Source organism: Gouania willdenowi, chromosome 3 (genome assembly GCF_900634775.1).
Source record: "Gouania willdenowi chromosome 3, fGouWil2.1, whole genome shotgun sequence".
NCBI lineage: Eukaryota > Metazoa > Chordata > Actinopteri > Blenniiformes > Gobiesocidae > Gouania > Gouania willdenowi.
Window position 1 is genome coordinate 22,590,582 of NC_041046.1, and position 19,834 is coordinate 22,610,415.

General features: G+C 38.4%; 2 protein-coding genes across 3 annotated transcripts; one reads left to right on the forward strand and one right to left on the reverse strand.

The window, feature by feature from the left end:
- The first annotated feature begins 876 nt into the window (after positions 1-876).
- ccsapb (centriole, cilia and spindle-associated protein b) lies at positions 877-6,583 on the forward strand. 2 transcript variants are annotated; one of them, XM_028439112.1, is made up of 5 exons: positions 877-1,197; positions 3,188-3,618; positions 3,699-3,809; positions 3,902-4,122; positions 5,604-6,583. In XM_028439112.1, exons 2-5 carry the CDS (start codon positions 3,252-3,254, stop codon positions 5,784-5,786), a joined length of 882 nt encoding a protein of 293 aa, XP_028294913.1. In that variant the 5' UTR covers positions 877-1,197; positions 3,188-3,251; the 3' UTR covers positions 5,787-6,583. The 2 variants fall into 2 exon arrangements, with proteins under 2 accessions (XP_028294913.1, XP_028294914.1); XM_028439113.1 differs by lacking the exon at positions 877-1,197 and adding an exon at positions 1,883-1,959.
- A 585-nt stretch (positions 6,584-7,168) lies between these two features.
- rab4a (RAB4a, member RAS oncogene family) lies at positions 7,169-19,647 on the reverse strand. Its single transcript, XM_028435855.1, has 8 exons — positions 19,433-19,647; positions 12,193-12,273; positions 12,002-12,116; positions 10,746-10,808; positions 10,488-10,642; positions 10,222-10,317; positions 8,513-8,653; positions 7,169-8,318 (listed from the first exon to the last, which is right to left on the reverse strand). Exons 1-7 carry the CDS (start codon positions 19,446-19,448, stop codon positions 8,538-8,540), a joined length of 642 nt encoding a protein of 213 aa, XP_028291656.1. The 5' UTR covers positions 19,449-19,647; the 3' UTR covers positions 7,169-8,318; positions 8,513-8,537.
- Between the last annotated feature and the right edge of the window lie 187 nt (positions 19,648-19,834).

Consider the following 19,834-nt stretch of genomic DNA (forward strand, 5'->3'; position numbering starts at 1 on the left):
GAAATCTGTTGGGGTGCCATACCGAGCACGACACACGCCCCCTGACGCGCTGAGCCCCCCACCCAGACCATCTTTAGACAAAACCAGATCTAGACCAGACCGGGATGTCTCTGCAGAACCTGCCTTATATGACCAGAGGCTTTACCAGCTTCTGACAGACAGACAGACAGACAGACAGACAGATAGATAGATAGATAGATAGATAGATAGATAGATAGATAGATAGATAGATAGATAGATAGATAGATAGATAGATAGATAGATAGATAGATAGATAGATAGATAGATAGATAGATACATACATACATACATACATACATACATACATACATACATACATACATACATACATACATACATACATACATACATACATACATACATACATACATACATACATAGATAGATAGATAGATAGATAGATACAATATTGTAAAGTTGTGATCTATTTATTTGTTTTAATGAAAATAACCCTCCATTTATAACATAATGTTTTAAAAAATTTTACTTAAACATGTTTAAATAATGCTCAAGTCATAATGACTTTATTGCACTTATGGCCAAATTAAGCACCAACCACCTACTCTGACTTCAACTGTCAGTCACTGTATTTATGTCTTTTACTCCTTTAAGTTAAATTATCTGAGCTATTTGCTGAGAGTATATTTTTACAATAGTGTGTCATTTTACCTTTTGGCAAAACAAAGGGTAGCGGTAGCTACAGATATAGCTCACCTCCATGACACTGATGTGCAATATTAATATTTTCTATCTGTATTTAGAATTATTGCTTGGAAAAATATGAAGTGCAAAAAATAAATTGAAACCATCATCAGTGGAGGAAGAAAGTGAAACAAGATGCGCACAGGGACTTTAGTTAAAGCCTGATGTAGAAATGGTGTTGTTATGTAACATAGCCTAGCATAGAGTAAAGTGGGCTTGAAGGCTCCCATTAAAATCCTTTTACCTTGATAGAAACCATTTCCTGGTTCCCTCCCTATAATCTGTGCTGACTGCTGCTCTGCACTAGTCTGGACCACCTGTTGCTGGGTCTTTTTTAGAGACGGGCTTTTTAAACAGACGTCTTGAGGCGGGCGGAGCTACGCCAACACACCGAGGCTGAGTGACTACAACAGCGGTAAAAGCGTCGTGAAACGCCACCTGTCCTGCTCTGCTTCTGTGAAACCCGAGCCCAGTGTGAGTATATTTACTGTACACAGAATTAGACTGTGACAGCAGGCTGTCTGTGTGGGTTAACCACCGACGGTCGGTGGATTGTCAGTGAGGTTTAAAGGCAGGCAGGCAGCACACAGAAGCTGAGACACACCGACATATCTGCACGACACCTGAACATGACAGTGTATTATTAATATTATTATTAATATTATACAGGAGCACCAAGCCTACAAATAAGCAACGCGCTGCTGCTGTGGTGGGTGTAATGGCGCTTTTTTGACACTGACGCATATTTATTCAGCCCGATGTAAGGAGTTCCAGCACAGTTCTACTATATATTATTTCATGATAAATACGGTACCAAGGTTGGTTTTAAGCAATATAGGATTTTATTCATCCACCCCCGTGTTTTTATTATTTGACTGGCCTTTAAATTGTGGAGAATCCTCCCTTGACGTTTACAGCACTGGAGCCAATCAGTGGACAGGCTGCTAGCTACGTCATGCTGCTAACGATAAAACGCCGTTTTTAATTAATTAGTATTTATTTATTTATTAGATATGACGTTCACAAAAAACACATTTTGGTCTGTTTTCTAACATTAAATGTGATTTAACTAAAATAAAATAAAAAATTTAAAAAAAATGAACAACATAAAATGTGTAACAGCGAGCTTTGACAGGAAGTATGCGACCGGAAGTTAATTTGTTGCTGCTCTGCTATTGGTCAGATCTCTTGTTGTTGTTTAAATGTGCGGCGGTAACTCGTAACAAGACACAGGAGGTAGGTTACGTTTGTTAATGTATTGTTATTACACTTTAGATCATGTTTTTAACATTGTCGTCAGGTGATAGGATGCACATTTTGTATCAGAATAGTTTGTTTTAGCTGGTTAGAGGTATTTAGATACCCACCGCAACGCTTCCACAGAGTTTACTACATTAATGTATTTAGGGTTGCCATTTATTAAAGAAGTGAAAACAAGTGACTCCCATTCCTGCTCTTCAGTGGGGCACTTGCAGCATTTCCTCAAAAATATAATACAATTTTGACCAATAATACACATAAAACTCAGCTGCCATGTTACATTTATATTCAAACAAAAGAAACGTTTTATCTTAACAATATTTACTTATTTTAACTGTTAATTCATTAGTCTGATTTGTTCTTTAAACTGCCACACATTTTTATTTTTATTGGTTAATACTACTGTATTTTAAATAAATGATCATTAATTTTACTTTGTCTGGCAAAAGCAAAACCAGATCTGAAACTGAATCAATCATAATATATCTGTATTTTAGATATGGTGTTTTGTGCAAGTGTGACAGACATGTGTATTGGACATTCATGAAAATACAGAATTGCATACTGAAATAATATGGGATGCAACATTTGATGATTCTGTATTTTACGGGATGCCCTGGATGTAATTCATTTGTGAAAGGGGATTTACTAGGGATGTCCCGATACAACTTTTTCACTACCGATACGGTATCAATATTGCAGCCTTGGGTGTTGGCCGATATCGATCCGATACGATATCAGCACGAATCATACATACTTTTATTACTTATTTTGTAGTGTGGAATGTTAGAAAAGGCTTGATCAAGTGATGTTACTCAAACAGAGAACAATAGTCAACAATTCAAGTTGTATTGGCTATAAGTTGTCTATAAAAAGGAAGATTTACTATTATGTTACATTTGTATAATACTTAATGACCCTTTTGAGTGAGTAGAATAAGGCAACAAGTAAACATTTAGTTCTACAAACAGAAAACATGCTGATTTAAGGCTTTGTGCCTGTTTGACAGCTAAAGTTGTGATGTCTATATAAGTCTTGAAAACAGCAGGTCTGATTGGGTGTTTAAGGTTGTCAATGTCTATCAAAAGCTGTCCAAGGAAATAAAGGTGGTTATAGTTTATTTGTATGTACTGGAGACAGTGTGATTGCAAATTTACATAAAATCGTTAATATATAAGTGTATATGTTTTTTTTTCTGTTTTAGGGACTTTTTCTAGCTCTGTGGTGTGTTGTTGAACTTTGTCATAAAGACGTTGCCGATAAACAAGATGGCAATCAAAAGGATCCGCTCTGAGTACATGAAGAAGTTCAAGGATCCAAAATGGGAGACGTACACCAAATGTTACGAGGAGATGTTGAAGTACAGGCTGACGCGACGGCTGCTGGAGCACACGCACAACCCGTGGTTCTGGAGCGGTTCTGACTCAGACTCAGACACGGGAGGTAGAAGCCCTGCTCCTCCACCGTCGCCGCCGGCCAAGAACCAGGTCCAGGCCCAGCCGAGCGGTGCGAGAGCAGGAGCTGAGCTGGAAGAGTGTGAGCAAACGAGGAGGGATCAACACGAGGCCCCAACCACTGAGCCTGTGTCCAGGCTTCCTCTACAGGATGAGATAGAGGATACGCCAGCATTGTGTGGTAACAATAAACTAAAAAAAAACAAAACTGCACAGCTTATTAAAGCACTTTAACCTGACTTTGTATCTCTTATTTCTCAGGATCAAAGTCAGGAGGTGTCGGGGAGACCAGAGTGCCACAGGAAGAGAGAGAGGAGCAGAGATCAAGCAGCAGAAGCAGCAAACAGTTCACAGCTTCTCACAGAGTTCAAGGTAACACAGGAGTGAAGTACTGATAATAGCTGAACCATACAATTTCAATGGATTATTATTCATCTTTAACCATGTATATTTGGTTTCTCTAGTGAAAGATAACCGAAGAGCTCCATCCACGCAGACTAAACCTTCCAAATCTGTAAAACAAACAACGCGCAGCCAGCGGATCCGACCAGAACCACTCAGTCAAACCAAGGAAGACAGCAAGGACAGGAGACATCCTTTTGCCCTGTACGCTTCAGGAGAAAGAGATGCCGACATAGCTGCAAGGAAGACGCACAACGTTGGCCCTGCAGCTTCCACCAATGAGGTCTCGCTTTTTTTTCACTTACCTATTAGGACAGGGGTGTCCATTTTAGTTCATGGGCCAAATACGGTAGCCTGGAATCCCTAGTCTCCTTGTATTAGGCAGTGCTTAATACAGGCAATAGTATGGAAGCGCACACAAGGCGTTTGAGTTCTGGGGGGCGGGACAAACACGCACAGAGTAACCAATCAAACGATAAGCGGACCTGACAACAATATCGCGACAAGCGTAGATCTTTTTCCCTAAATGGAGCCAGTGGAGTGTAGAATAAACCTATCGTGAAAGTTTCCTATGGTAGACAGTGGGCATGCGCACCTGGCGAACTGTGCATGCCCGTCCGTCATGTTAAAAAAAGGTAAGAATCTTTCCCTTCATTTTTAGGGTTAAGGTTAGAATTAAGGTTTATCTTAGTAGGAAAATTTAAGGTAGCAAAATATTATACGTAAATGTCTAAATATTTACTACACTATTAGTGCGTGCATCTGTGGGAAGCTTTCACGCGTAAGATTATTTTTCACTATACCGTCAGAGGAAAATGGCGTGTAGTACGGTACAGACTTACAGTTTTAAAGCCTCTTCTTGTTGTTGTTTCAACGATGTATCCAAGTCTCTTAAAAGAGAGCAGAGAGCAGCTGCAAAGGTGTTCTCCGTGTCGGCCGCCATGTTAGTTTTGATATTGCTTGGCTCAGAGGATATGACATTTTTCCCTGTACAACTCTGATTGGCTGGATCGAGGAAGTGAGCAGAAACGTCAGTATTACCATATACACTTTCTTACATTAAGTAAGGGAGTGGGTGTGGCTTTGCCAGGCTACAAATACGGAGAGGTTTGGTCTTAAGTGGGCCACACATTTTTGGCAGAGCAAACAAGTAATTTAAACCTTAATGTGCCCTAGTTTGCACTTCCATGTATAAATAAAATGTAAAATAAGAAAGGTGACAGGCAATATTCAAGCAATAAGTGACAGATATCACTCCCTGCAAGATCTTCACTTTAAATATCCTTGATTATTTGACCAATTTTGATTTAATTTTGGGGACATTTTGTGCACAAATTTGGGGGAAAATGGCAGGTTTTTGGAAAAATTGAGAGTTCAAAATGATAATTAGCACGGGAAAACGGTGAGCCCCGCGAATGTTGTAGAGTTGAATTGAATGTGTGTATTTGGAGGGACTCAGATATCTACAACTGAATGAGTTGGAAATGTATTCAATGATTTATGGCTTCTCTGTCTTTTTTAATTTCTCCTGCGAGCCAAATTGAATGCTATAAAGGGCTCTATTTGGCCCCCGGGTCTTGAGTTTGACATGTGTTTTAGGATATAGATTTAGACTTTTCCAAAGAATTAACAGGGGCAGGTGTTGGCAAAACGGTTAAAGAAGTGGGCTTGTAATCCATCACTGTGGGATGTTGAGCATCGCGTTGGATAAAATGGTCTGCTAATTGAAATTGTAATAATTCCTGTTTATTTTTTTTCTTGCAGATTCATGAATCCGCTCTTCGTGCTCTAACGAGGCGGCGGGTGGAGCGTCATGTCCAGACACAGCGGTCTGAACTCCGCAGAGCCAAGTCGGCCGATCCGGGCAAAGCCAAAAGTGTGGTTCAACCAGAGTTTAACCCTTGGCTCACCGAGTACATGCGCTGCTTCTCCACTCGCTCTCGATAGGATAGGACATACAGTATACTCATACGTATGAAAAAAAGCCATAATCTTAATTAGAGGGAACGGTATATATTTAATTCTAAACACTGAAATTCACTGTGTGGCTTATTTCCTAACGATGTACTATATCAGTTTGAGCTGTTTATCAATTCTTGATGTGTGCTGTGGCTGTGCAGTGAACACCATTTTACAGCTTAGAGTGTGTGTGTAGTCATGGATACAGTAGCGCCTCAGGAACAAGTGCACATGGACACAGAAAGTCTCGTATCAAATGCAAAAATTGGGCACTCAGTGGTTCCGTTAGCTTAAAGTTGTTCTTAGAGTCATGTGGCTTTTGATGTGTCGTTATTCACTGATCGATAATGAAAATGAGTATTTTTGATGTACAGAACACTTTGTCTGCTGGTTTTAGTTGACTTCACGGATTGATCTCAGTGAACCATTATTATTAATAACTGTGTGTGCCGTCACTTTGCTGATGGATGTATTCTCACTCCGTGCTGTGACTGTTGCATACTTTTGGACATCCAGGAATGGCTTGTAATTTTTCTGGGTTTTATTCTGAAAGATTAGTGTAATAATGATTGGTGCTAACAAGGTGTTTGAAAATCTCCAGATGGTTAAATGTGAATCTATAATGAGAACAGGGTATGTAGATATGTCATTATTTTTTTTAAAGAATTAAATAGTCTTGTTTAGGCTGAATTTCTTTTGGATGCTTTTTCCTTACATACTGTAGATTCTATGTAATGATCAATCAGCTGTGCCATAAATTTAAGAGGTTTTGTAAATATTTAAAAAAAAAAAAAAAGGTTTTGCTTTGAACGCTGTGAATATTAATGTATCACTCAGTTTGCATATGGAAGTTATTGTTTGTTTTCAGTTCAACTGTAATATGCTTAAATAAACTGCTTCTCAGTCAGTGTTTTGTGTTATTGTGACAATTGAACAGTAGATTTTTTTTTTTTGAAATGCTGCTTTTCTTTCTTCTAAAAATATATCTCACTCCAGTCCAGGTTTAGTAAAAGCCAAAGTTGGTTCTGTTTGATGTTTGAGGGAATCTAATCCTTTTTTGACTATAAAAATTTAACAGCTATAACAGGTTATTTTTTTTTAAAAAAGCCCAAAGCTCTATTGTATGTATTTGCTGTTTTTACATTTTTTTTTCAAATGTAACAAACTAACAGATTAATCTCATCCCATCTTACTCATGTTACTTTCGCTGACCTGTTTATACCGGTATTTGTCATAATCCACATTAATTATGTTAAAAAAAACAACCTACAAATCTTTGAAGTCAATTTTTATTTAAAAAAAAAAAAAAAAAAAGTATGCTTTTATCCTACACAATAAATTAAAACTTCATATTTATGGTGAAGTAACAAACATGAATACAATGGATCAATCTGATGACAGAAACACAAGACAGACATTAAGATGTCATACACCTGATATGAAAAAAAAAAAAAAAGAATATGAAATATTCTACCTTGTTAAATTTAGAAAATGTTACATTTCTTTTAAAGGCCACAAAAAGCCAATTCAAACTGCTTCATGAAAGTGAACCATTTCACCTTTAAAATAAACGGCAGCATTAGATTTGACACCACTATAAAATATTGAAATGACTTAGACTAGAGTTATACTTCATCTTCATACGTCATTATTTATATAAAGAGGAAATCAAAGGTTTAATTAAAACACATCTCTGCCCACCTGTTCATGTGTCAGCCCACAATTAAAACATTTTTGGTCATTCCTTAACAATCTGTCAGTGTCCTACCTTAGTATTAGTTCAACATGGAGCATAATATATATACTTTTAATATACATATATCTTCAGTTTGAAATCCTTCAATATTCTGTGTGAGAAAACGTGCGTCGGTCTTTATATACAGAAACACTGCTCAGTGTATGAAGCTGCAGGGGGAGACAGAGGCATGGAGACGTTGCAATACAGTTAGTGGTGTAAAGGGGGAGGGGGAGGGGGAGGAGGTGGGATTATGATGAGTTTGTTTGAAGGGTGAAATAGAGAAGCAGAAAACATGTTAGTGATGCCTTTCTGATATGCTCCCCTTGCAACCAACGCACAGCTTTACGGTAAGAACGAGGAAGTGGATCAGAGGCAGCAGAGTGGAAGTGATTTAAGGGGAATAGATGGGACATGTACTGGGATCTTAAAGCTGGAGCTGGGAAGGAGGCACCTTTCAGCCAACTCAACAAGCTAACCTGTTGTCTGATGTTGACTTTAAACAGAAATGTAAGAAAAGCAAGAAATCAAGCAGTGCTGTGTGAGAGGTGAGGGAGAATTTATATGAGTCAGTAGAACACGCTGGAGGTCCTAAAAGGATTTGGTCCAATAGGGATCTGATGGAGAGGGAGCCAGCTCACAGTTCATGGCTCTCAGTGAGTTTTGCAATGACAATGAATGTTTGAAGGGTCCGTGCAAAGGTCAAAGGTCAGGGAGGAATCTCTCAAAAGTCCACACTCGATGATGGATCCTCCATAGCTGATCTTCTTTAAGTCTTCATGAACCTGACACACATACAAAGTATTCTGAATTTGAATACACCTAATCTCTCCGTAAATCACAATATTTAGACACAAAGGAGCTAATATGATCCGTGTTCCCGTGAGCTGCATTAAAGGCACACCCTGCTAAGCTACAAACCTACATTCATGTGTAGGATTGACTCCTATTGTGCACAAAGCAATGCTGGATCCGTCACCTTGTCTTTGAATGGGAGGTGTCCTTCAGCAGCTGCACTCCTGGCCGCCCTCAGGCTGAGCACGACGAGGGGATCGAAGCTGCCGTAAAGCTGCGTCACCATACTGGATTCCTGAGCCCATCCTCTCTGGATCCAGCTCACCTGAACAACAGGGAAGAGATCAAAAAACTAAACACTGCATTTTTCTTTAGTGTTGGAGGAAGATTTTGGGTGATCTTTGTGATTGTGCTGCAGGTTTCAGCACTGCACTAGAGGACAGTGGAGTTATAGACCCAGGTTTTCATAATGAACAAAACAGCTCTAGGGGTCTAATGATATACAATCAAAGCTACTGAATACTATTAATTAGGATAAATTTGATTAGTTCGATAAATAACTGTAAAAGTATATTGATGTATTGTAAATGCATATTGCTAAATAACCAATCATCTGATGTTAAAAGCCAAATGTTGGAGGAATTGTTAAATTGGAACGAGGTACGACTGTATGAATGTTTTTGTTTTGTAAATTGTTTTAGATGTTGTGTGATGTGTTATACATAGTTTTATACTGCACTAATAAGACAATTGTATTGGGTGTGAACTCCAGAAAGATAAAGATAAAAATAAAAAAGAAAAAGATGTTTAGACATCCAAACCTCACAGTTTGAACTATGAGATTTTAAATGCTACAAATGTTTATTTTAGGAATTTACCTGTAAATAATGTGAATGAGCGCTGCTTTGCAGTGGAATCTAAAGTCATACATAAACTTGCTCACTGATCATGTGGGATATGAGAGGATTTAAAGCAGGGGTGTCAAACTCCTTTTAGTTCAGGGGCTAAATATGGAGCAGTTTGAACTCAAGTGGGTCGAAAATCTTATGCAGGAAAACGAGTAATTTCAACATTATCGTGCCGTAGTTTTCATTTCTACATATACATAAAATAGAAAATATGTAAGAAACTGACAATATTGTGGCAAAAAGTGATAAATATCAGTCCCAACAGGATCTTCACTTTACATTTCCTAGATATTGTGACCAATTTTTATTTAATTAAAGGAAATATTATGGAATAATTGGAGGAAAATTTAAGGATTTTGTAAAAAATCCAAAATTCCAACAGTTTAACATAAAAAAATTACTGCAATCATGCGACATAGGCACCAGGAGTAGGCGTGTCCTAATATGATACTGATATTGGATATCGGCCCAATATCAGCCAGAAAACAAATATCAGATTTTATCGGACTGCATCTAAAATCTCTGATATACATTATATTTATTCAATTGTAGAATACTGTAAATATTATGTTGAAGGTTAAAATCTATGTAATCATTTTAAACTGACCCATTTATTACTGGTTAATAATTGTTAAAAATTGTTGCTGACTTTTGTTCTCTGAGTAACATCACTTGATCAAACCTTTTCTAACATTCCACACTACAATATAAGTAATAAAAGGATGTATGAGTCGTGCTAATATCGTATCAGATCGGTATCGGCCTTTACCCAAGGCTGCAATATCGGCATTGTATCGGAAGTGAAAAAGTTGTATCAGAACATCCCTAACCAGAAGTGTTGAGTTTCATTTACACAATGATTCCTGTTTTCTCTGTAATTTTTTATTTCTCCTGCAGGCCCAATAGGATGCTCCAAAGGGCCGGATTGGGCCCCCGGGCCATGAGTTTGTCACATGTGATTTAGAGTGTGCAGTAACGCTCCTACCTGATTCAATTTTGTTGAGGATTTTCCGAGCGCACTGGACAAAGGCTTCTTCTACGTTTTCTCCTGTTAGGGCACTGGTCTCCAAAAACATCAGCTCTAGCACGCACACGCACACACACACAATAATTCACTGAGTACAAGTGCGGTCTAAGCATTCATTACTGACATTGCAGAGCTGGACAATTCTGGGAATCATCCTGGTTCTATAACGCAGCACTTCCTGTCCTATTACTGAATAGGCCTTTGTTTAAAGCTTGCGATCGTACCATTCTCCTGAGCGAAGCGTGAAGCCTCCAAAAACGTAACCTCTCTGTCAGCGTCCAGATCCTTCTTGTTTCCACACAAGATGATGACGATATTTTGACTGGCAAGCATCCGAGCATCACTGAGCCATGTGGTGAGAGCGTTGTATGTTTCCCGACTACAACGTGAGGAAGAAAAGGAAACTAAATTACAAGATGCTAGTGTGAAAGCGAGGTGGAAAACAAACAACAAAGGATGCTTTTCAGTCACATCTGTGATACCTGGTGATGTCATAGACCAGCAGGGCTCCTGCTGCTCCTCTGTAGTAACTCCTGGTCACAGATCTAACACACACATGCACACGGCAAATATAGATGACTTAATACAGCGTCTTTATTTCAATATGTATATATCCGTTTATTTTATTTTGTTCAGTGTTTAAGAAGTGCAGTCCACATGTTTACATGTTTCACAAAACATGAAGTTAGTTAGATATGTTGAAGAAGCAAAGCCACAGATTTATTTGCTTTATTGTTGTAATCTGTGCTTTAAAAATTACATTTTATATCTACTTAAAGTTTAAATAAAGCTGAAATTGTTTATTATGAAACATATTGATTTATTGCTTGTGTTCATTGAAAAATACATGACAAGAGGCCCTGGGAAAAAATAATTGCATATTAAATCACAATCGCAATATTTAGGAAAAAGAAAGATTATTTTCCAAAATCGTTCAGCCCTAATTTCAAATGTGAAATACAAATATCCTGACACTTTTCATGCCAATGAATAGAAACATAACTTTTAAAATGATAAGTGCATTTGTTTTTTTTTCATATATATAAAATGTCCTGAGTGTGTTCAGATGGAACAACCTTCAGACGATGTCCAAGATAGTTTCACAGCTATTTGTAACAACAAAATATGTTGCTGATGCTGAAACTACGAGAAAATAAAAATCATATAATACAAGCCAAAATAAGCAGCAATGTATACAATTTGCTACAAACAATAAAAAGAGTAACATACTGTATGTTATAAACAAAAACCTCATTTGTTGCTTTTAAACCAGTTCCATTCAGTGTTACTGAGGGTAAACGTGCAGAATCAGTCACCTGTCCTAACTACATATCCCACAATGCAAAGGGGGGACAATTAAATTTGGAAATTGTTCCTTTAGTCACAACCACTAAATTGCTCCAAAACAGGTCCATTATGTCATTCTAAAATGCTGTAGTTTAAACCTTAACTTCAGCCCTAAAACTAACAATTTCATACTGTGTCTGTAACATAACCTTAATATCATAGTAATAAATAATTATCATCATCACAAAACTATCTAAAAACTTTCAGATTATATTTATCTCATCATATAAAACTATATTCACCTTTCTTAAAAAGATATTGTTTCATTTTAATGGCTGTGCTGAAAGAAATTATTTCACAACCTTTCAAAAGTGTTATTTGTAATAATAATAATAATACACCCCAACAATATTAATAATGTCTTTGATCACCTCTAATCTCTAATCTTTACCTGAAGCGTTCCTGTCCTGCAGTGTCCCAAATCTGCAGCTTCACCATTTTGTTCACTACACTGATGATCTTAGAGCCAAATTCCACTCCAATCGTGTGGTTGGATTCATCCTTAACTGAAAAAAATGATGGAACTTGTAATTCAGCAGTAAATATATACAGCCAAACATATGCAGTACTAGACAGACTTACATCGCTTTTCTATGAACTGGTGCAGCAAACAGGATTTCCCCGTTCCAGCATTTCCAATTACAAGGAATTTGAAAAGGAAATCTGTGGAAATTAAGAGAATATATGAAATGACATAAGATATACAGTATACCCTGGTTTCATAGTCACATGAGTTTGTTTCACTCAACTTCTTTTCACCGGGTCAATAAAAGCCACATTTTAGCAGACTCAGCACTGGGTAATGGTAATAAATAGACCCCCTGACTGGTAAGTGGCAATGCAGCTATATACACAACATACTGCCATGTACTGTGCACTATGACATGAAAACACATCAACTCTTTGTATCAAATGTTCAGCTGCTTGAGCTAAAGCAGCATTTTAAGTGTGCGACCTTCCACAGTCAGTAAGGCAAGGCAAGGCAAGGCAAATTTATTTATATAGCGCATTTCATACTCAAGGCAACTCAATGTGCTTTACATGATAAAACATTCAATTGTTTAAAATCAATAAGAACATTTAAATCAATAAGAACATTTAAAATCATCAGTAAAATCAATTAAAATCATCAGTAAAATCATCATTACATCAACAACATGACAAAAAATCTCTCTCTCAATCATATGCAGTAGAGAAAAAAAGTGCCTTTAACTTTGATTTAAAAATGTTCACATTGGATGCTGACTTCAGCTCTGCTGGCAGTTTGTTCCACTTCTTTGCAGCATAACAACTAAAAGCAGCATCACCATGTTTACTGTGAACTCTGGGCTCCACTATCTGATCTGTGTCCATAGATCTGAGAGACCTGCTGGGTTCATACCTGACTAACATGTCACTGATATATTCTGGACCAAACCCATTCACAGATTTATACACCAGCAGCAGAACTTTAAAGTCTATTCTGAGGCTGACTGGGAGCCAGTGTAAAGACTTTAAAACTGGAGTAATGTGTTCTGACCTCTTTGTTCTGGTTAAGACCCGAGCTGCAGCGTTCTGAACCAGCTGTAGCTGTTTGATGCTCTTTTGGGGGATTCCTGTCAGAAGACCATTACAATAGTCCAGTCTGCTGGAGATAAAAGCATGGACCAGTTTCTCCTGATCTTTCTGAGTCATTAAACCTTTCACTCTGGCGATGTTCTTTAGGTGGTAGAAGGCTGTTTTTGTGATAGATTTGATCTGACTGCTGAATGTAAGATCTGAGTCAATCAGAACACCAAGGTTTTTGACTTGGTCTTTAGCTTTTAAAGATCGAGACTCAAGATAATTGCTGACAGCAGTCCTCTTTTCCTTGTTACCAAAGACAATCACCTCCGTCTTGTCATGGTTTAGTTGAAGGAAGTTTTCACTCATCCAGCAGTTTACTTTTTCTAAACAGTCACACAACACCTCAATGGGACCATTGTCATCTGGGTTCAGTGATAGATATAGTTGTGTGTCATCTGCATAGCTCTGATAATCAACCTTACAGTTCTGTAAAATTTGTCCTAAAGGAAGCATGTAAAGGTTAAACAGAAGGGGTCCAAGAACAGATCCCTGAGGAACCCCACAGGACATTGGTAATCTGTCAGATTCAAAGTTTCCAATGCTTACAAAATAGCTTCGCTCCTCCAAGTATGACTTAAACCATTGCATTACTTTTCCATTTAGTCCAACCCATGTTTGCAATCTGTGCAACAAAATTGTATGATCTACAGTGTCAAATGCAGCACTTAGATCCAACAAAATGAGAACAGATACTTTTCCTGAATCAGTGTTCAACCTTATGTCATTGATCACTTTGATAAGAGCAGTTTCAGTGCTGTGATGAGAACGAAAACCTGACTGAAATTTATCAAATATTTTGTTGAATGTTAAGAATTGACTCAGTTGGTTGAAGACCACCTTCTCAATGATCTTGGCCATGAATGGAAGGTTGCTGATTGGTCTATAGTTAGCCAGTATAGAGGCATCCAGTGTTCTCTTTTTTAACAGCGGTTTCACAGCAGCTACTTTCAGGGATTTTGGTACGGTGCCTGATTGGAATGAGCAGTTAATTATCTGACACAAATCAGTGACAATTGACTTTACAACAGTTTTAAAGAAGTTTGAGGGTATTGTGTCAAGGCAACACGTTGATGGATTCAGCTGCTGAACAGTCTCCTCTATTGTTTTTGGGTTCACTGTAATAAACTCTAACATTGTAGTTGACTCATCCCTCAGTGGTTGAAGCTGTTCAAGCTTTTTGTGATTTTGCTGGTTTGTTCTGATGTTTGACCTTATTGATTGTATTTTTTCATTGAAATATACAGCAAATTCATTGCATTTTCCAGCTGACAGTAATTCAGGGGCTATCTGATCTGGGGGGGTTGTGAGCTTTTCAATTACAGAAAACAACGTGCGAGAGTTGTTGACATTTTTGGCAATAATTTCAGAAAAGTATTGCTGCCTTGCTTTGAACAAGCCATCATTGAATTTTCGCAGACTTATTTTGTACAGTTCTAGATGAATTTGGAGTTTTGTTGATCTCCATTTACGCTCAGCTCTTCTACAGTCAGATTTCAAATTCTGCATTATCTCAGTCCTCCTCCAAGGTGTTTTCTGTGTGTTTGGTTTTCTCTTAGTTTTGATTGGAGCCACCACATCTATGACATTACAGACATTTCTATTATACTCATCCAGAAGATCATCAACTGTCTCAGCACTCAATGTTGGTGTCATTGCTATGGCTTCCATAAACTGTGCACTTGTGTTCTCATTTATGTACCTTTTCTTTAAACACACATAACTAGGGGGAACAGATGTTACAGTCTCTAGGTCAAAAAAGACACAGAAATGATCAGATAGAGCTAAGTCTCTTACATCAACAGCAGAGATATCAACACCTTTAGAGATAACCAGATCCAAAGTGTGACCTTGAGTGTGTGTCGGACCAGTCACATGTTGTGTAAGACCAAAAGTATCCATTAAAGCATACAGTTCTTTGGCAGTATTGTCCATGTTATTGTCTACATGAATATTTAAGTCACCTGTTATTATTAAAAAGTTGTATTCAGTGCATACAACTGACAGCAGTTCAGCAAACTCATCCATGAATTCTCCAGAATATTTTGGGGGTCTATAAACGACTAAAAACAGAACTCTTGAATCACCCTTCAGTAAGAATGACATATATTCAAAGGAGATAAAATCACCAAATGTTATTTCTTTGCACTGAAATATTGATTTAAAAATGGCAGCAACTCCACCACCTTTCCTGCAAGTACGACACTTATTTAAATAAATAAAGTCTTGTGGTGCACTTTCATTGAGAATAGTATTACTGATACCATCATTCAACCATGTTTCATTAAGAAATAAAAAGTCCAAGTGATGTGTCAAAATAAAATCATTAATTATTAGTGACTTGTTAACAAGAGATCTAACATTAAGAAGAGCTAATTTTAAAGACTTTACTGGAGACACTGGTGGACTTTTTGGATGACATGTTATAGGAGTCAAATTTTTATCTCTATAAAGCTTTTTGCTTTTCTTTAATTTCACAATTTTACCTGTGTTACCTGTCACCACAGGAATTAAAGAAGCTGCATTAACTCCATAGGGCCCTGACTTTTTCTGGTTGTTCCTAAAAATAGAGCTATTGCAGTCTGGACCCAGCACACATCAGACCTGTGTCGCTCTAAGTTGAACACAGCTGGCCTGAGGAGAAGAGTGATCCTGAGCCTGGTATCTTCGAGGAGGGATGGGTGGTGCAGATTGACCATGGTGGGGTAAAGGGTGGGGTGTTAGTCTTGTGCCAGCCAGAACCAGCTCGTTCATCTGGGCAGTTAAATCCAAGAAGGCAGGGGTAGGAGAGAAGCTGGATGAGGTGGAAGTAGGTGAATTTTGGGGTGAAGCAGGTGGGTCCTGAGATGCGGGGGTTGGGTTGACCTCTTCATTTTGGCGATTTTTATTTCTTGCTGGAAGCTCGATGACTCCATGTTCTTTCCTTGTTGTTTTGTTCTCCGATGGTACATGTTGTCCTCTGTCTTTATCAGAACTGATAGCAGTGTGACTGGTGAAGTAAAACAAGTTGGATGTGAAGAGTTTTACTCCAGCCTTGTTTAGACACAGTCCATCTGCTCTAAAAAGATGACGACGTTCCCAAAAAATAGGAAAATTTTCTATAAAATTTAGTGAAAGGGCAGCACAAGCCGAAGACAGAAATTTATTCAAAGAGTAGATCCTTGAGAATTTCAGATCTCCTTTGCGGACTGGAGGTATCGGGCCACTGATGAACACTTTAGGCTGTAAACAGCTCACAGTTTTTAGCAGATGGGTGAAATCCTGCTTTAACACCTCAGACTCCTCCTTGGCTAAATCATTTAACCCAAAATGAATCACAACATTTTTCAAATGTGGGTAATCTGCAACGATATGCAAGATTTTGTCAGCCAGTAAGTCCTAGGGTGTGTATTGTCTGGCATCTGGCGATACGATTCGTATCCCGATACGATATATCCCAATACAGCAGTCCCTCGCTATAACGCGGTTCACCTTTCACTGCCTCTGTGTTTCGCAGATTTTTTTTTTACAGTGCAATTTTGGATGCATTTTTTTTTACTGCGTATGAACGTGCATTGTGTTCTGCGTCCTGATCTGATTGGCTTATGCTGCGTTCACCCACCAGTGACACATTGAACTCGGTGAGTTTCACTGCCTGCTACGTTCCTTTTTCTCCTCTCATAAACATAAACCACCAGTGAAAAAAGCCGGTATGATTAGTGGCTTTTACCTGCTACTACCACCTCCACGCCTAATCCTTCCTAGTACGGTTCCGGTTATAAAGGCCGTGTCATACAGCTCCAGGTGGTCACACAGCTTCTACTCCATGGTTGAATGGGTGAACAGACCGGTGTCCATGTTGATGTGACGTCCTAGTCAACAAAGACTGAATGCGTTCGGCCTCAATGTCTGATCGCTAGCAGTGTGACTCTGAAGTGCTGTATGTTTGTAAACAGGTTTATGTTTTAAAATCTACGATGGTTTGAACTTTGAGAGTGTTTAAACAAGAGAGAAAAGTTCATTCCTGTCTGAGAAAAGTGTATAAAGCCTTAAAACATGTATAATAATAGTAAAAAATAAAGCTGACTACTTTGCGGATTTCGCCTATTACGGGTTATTTTCAGAACGTAACCCCCGCGATAAACGAGAGACTACTGTATTATATTAATAGGTGATTATTGCAATTTTTTTTTTTTACATGACTTAAGAAACTGTAAATGTGTACACCTTCATGAGAATATTATGCATGAAATATATTTTATTGGCATATTTTACACTCAAAACACAGGCTTTAACATTGCCGTGTGCCAACGGCTTAAAATAAAAAAAATAACATACAATCTGCCTGTGGCTTTTAAACCAACTTTGACTTTAGTGCAACTTAACTGAGATATATGCCTAGAACAACAAATAAATGCAGAAAGTTTGTACTTTCTTTTTAGTTTTTATTGAAAAACACAAGCTGGTCAACATGTCCAGGCTTCAGAGCACTTCTTTGTGCAGTTACAATGTTTCCTTCAGTGGAAAAGACTTTCCTGGTTAAATAAAAAGTAAAAATAAATAAATAAATAAAAATAACATTGATATGGATGCATTTTAAATCAATCCGAGAATCGTGCGACAAATACATCTCCGAATCGATTTTTTTTCCAACACCCCTAGTAAGTACAAATGCTTAGGGAGCGTTATCAAATGAAGAGCCATGGTGTAGCACAAAGATGTAAAACCCACATACAGAGACATTTGATGTCAAGGGGGCTGCAGATTTTGGGTCAAAATACACTTTACATTATTTTTTGCCTCGTTTGCACTTCCACATATACTGTAACTGATATATACAGGATGTAAGGCACTGAAGATATACAATAAATCAGTGCCTGCAGGATCTCACATTGAACATTTATTGATTTTGTAACAAAATTTGTTTAATTAAAGGATTTTTGTGGGTTTGAAAAAAAAAAAAAAGAATTATTTTGACATTTTCTGATACACGCACAAGGCAAAAGCTACATCCAGCAAATATCGAGCAGTTTCATTGGATTTAGGAATTTGGGGGTGAATAAGTTATCTAGAACTGAATGATTTGGTAAATGACACAATGAATTATGTTATCTCAGTCATTTTTTTCCCTGTGGGCAGATTTGGATGCTCTAAACTTGAAGGGTATGACTTGGACACCTGCACAGTGGATGTAGTGCAGAAGTGCAATCAGCACATTATCTGATGGAGCGATGTAATACACACCAGCACTAGACACTAGAAGAGTATTGACACATTGCTCTTCAGTCTGACATTTAAGTGGATGTGTGTAGATTTGGCAGTAAAAGCACTTCTCTGGCTGCATTTGGCAATAATACAGTTTAACACAAACTAAACCTCATTTACAGTAGGATAGGGATTCATTATGGACTAACACAAGAAGGCTTTTTGGCTAATTACATATACTCGCAACAGTGTGGTAACAGTTTGACAGTGGTTCCCGTTTGTACACATGTGACCATGGCTCAGTGGTAGAGTGGGTGGAAGGGTTGAGGTTTGGAATCGCGCTTTATCCGAGTCGATGTCGTCGTGTCCATGGGCAAGGCACTTTACCTACAGTGCCTCATATGAATGGATATGAATTGTGCATGAATGTTGGTGGGGCCATTGGCGTGAAATGGCGGAACTGCATCTGCCAATATGCCCCAGGGCAGCTGTGGCTACATTGTAGCTTACCACCACTGGTATGACTGATGTGAAAAAATAATGATTTCTTTGTATGTTTTGAGCATCTTTGAAAAAAAAAAAAAAAAAAGCACTATATAAATCTAAGCTATTCTTCTTCTTATTATTATTATTATTACACATGTGCACAACAAGTGATGTCATCAGAGAATTGGATGAGCAAGTTAGATTTAAAGGAGCCTGGTTTATTACATTAATCTACAGGATGCAGCATTAATTAATGTAAGTGCTGCATCAATTAAAAACAAAGTCTCACACGCACGCACGCACGCACGCGCACGCGCACACACACACACACACACACACACACACACACACACACACACACACACACACACACACACACACACACACACACACACACACACACACACACACACACACACACACACACACACACACACACAGGGTCCAGGGCTACTACAGGCCATCAGCACCCATGGGAAGCAGCTCTGTGGACACACCTGCCTCTCCTCTCTCTCCTCTCCTCAGCCCAGCTGTTACTGCTGTTACTTACCGTACGACTCCGACATAGCCAGTGTGGATGTTTTACAGCAGGCGGGACAGCAAAGTGATTTAGTAGCTGACAGAAGGACAGCTAGCTCGGCGAGGTAAATGTTCCTGTTGTGGATTTCCACCGAGTCCAGCTGATTTCACCCCGCCACTTCCCGTACGGGCTACACTTCAAAATAAAAGACCGTCCGGCTATCGACAGGCCTTTGCTAGTTACGCCTTCCGTCTCCCACAAGGTGTCACTGTTTTCCCACTTAAATACGAACAGGGTTTTATTTTAACAATCCACCCCACCTTCACACCCCAATCAAAAAACTAAGCAAATAAAACTAAAAACATTCCAAAGTATTTCCACTGAGATGTACGGTACTGTCGAATTGTCCAGGACTATGAAAACTTAAGAACT

Coding starts and splice junctions, on each gene's coding strand:
- rab4a (XM_028435855.1), bottom strand. Junction 10,809..12,001: donor GCAGGACAGGAACGCTTCAG/GTAAAGATTAGA, acceptor TGTGTGTGTTAG/ATCTGTGACCAGGAGTTACT. Junction 8,654..10,221: donor CCTCAACAAAATTGAATCAG/GTAGGAGCGTTA, acceptor CCTGTTGTTCAG/GTGAGCTGGATCCAGAGAGG.
- ccsapb (XM_028439112.1), top strand. CDS start 3,252: ATGGCAATCAAAAGGATCCGCTCTGAGTACATGAAGAAGTTCAAGGAT. Junction 3,810..3,901: donor AGCTTCTCACAGAGTTCAAG/GTAACACAGGAG, acceptor TGGTTTCTCTAG/TGAAAGATAACCGAAGAGCT. Junction 4,123..5,603: donor CTGCAGCTTCCACCAATGAG/GTCTCGCTTTTT, acceptor TTTTTCTTGCAG/ATTCATGAATCCGCTCTTCG.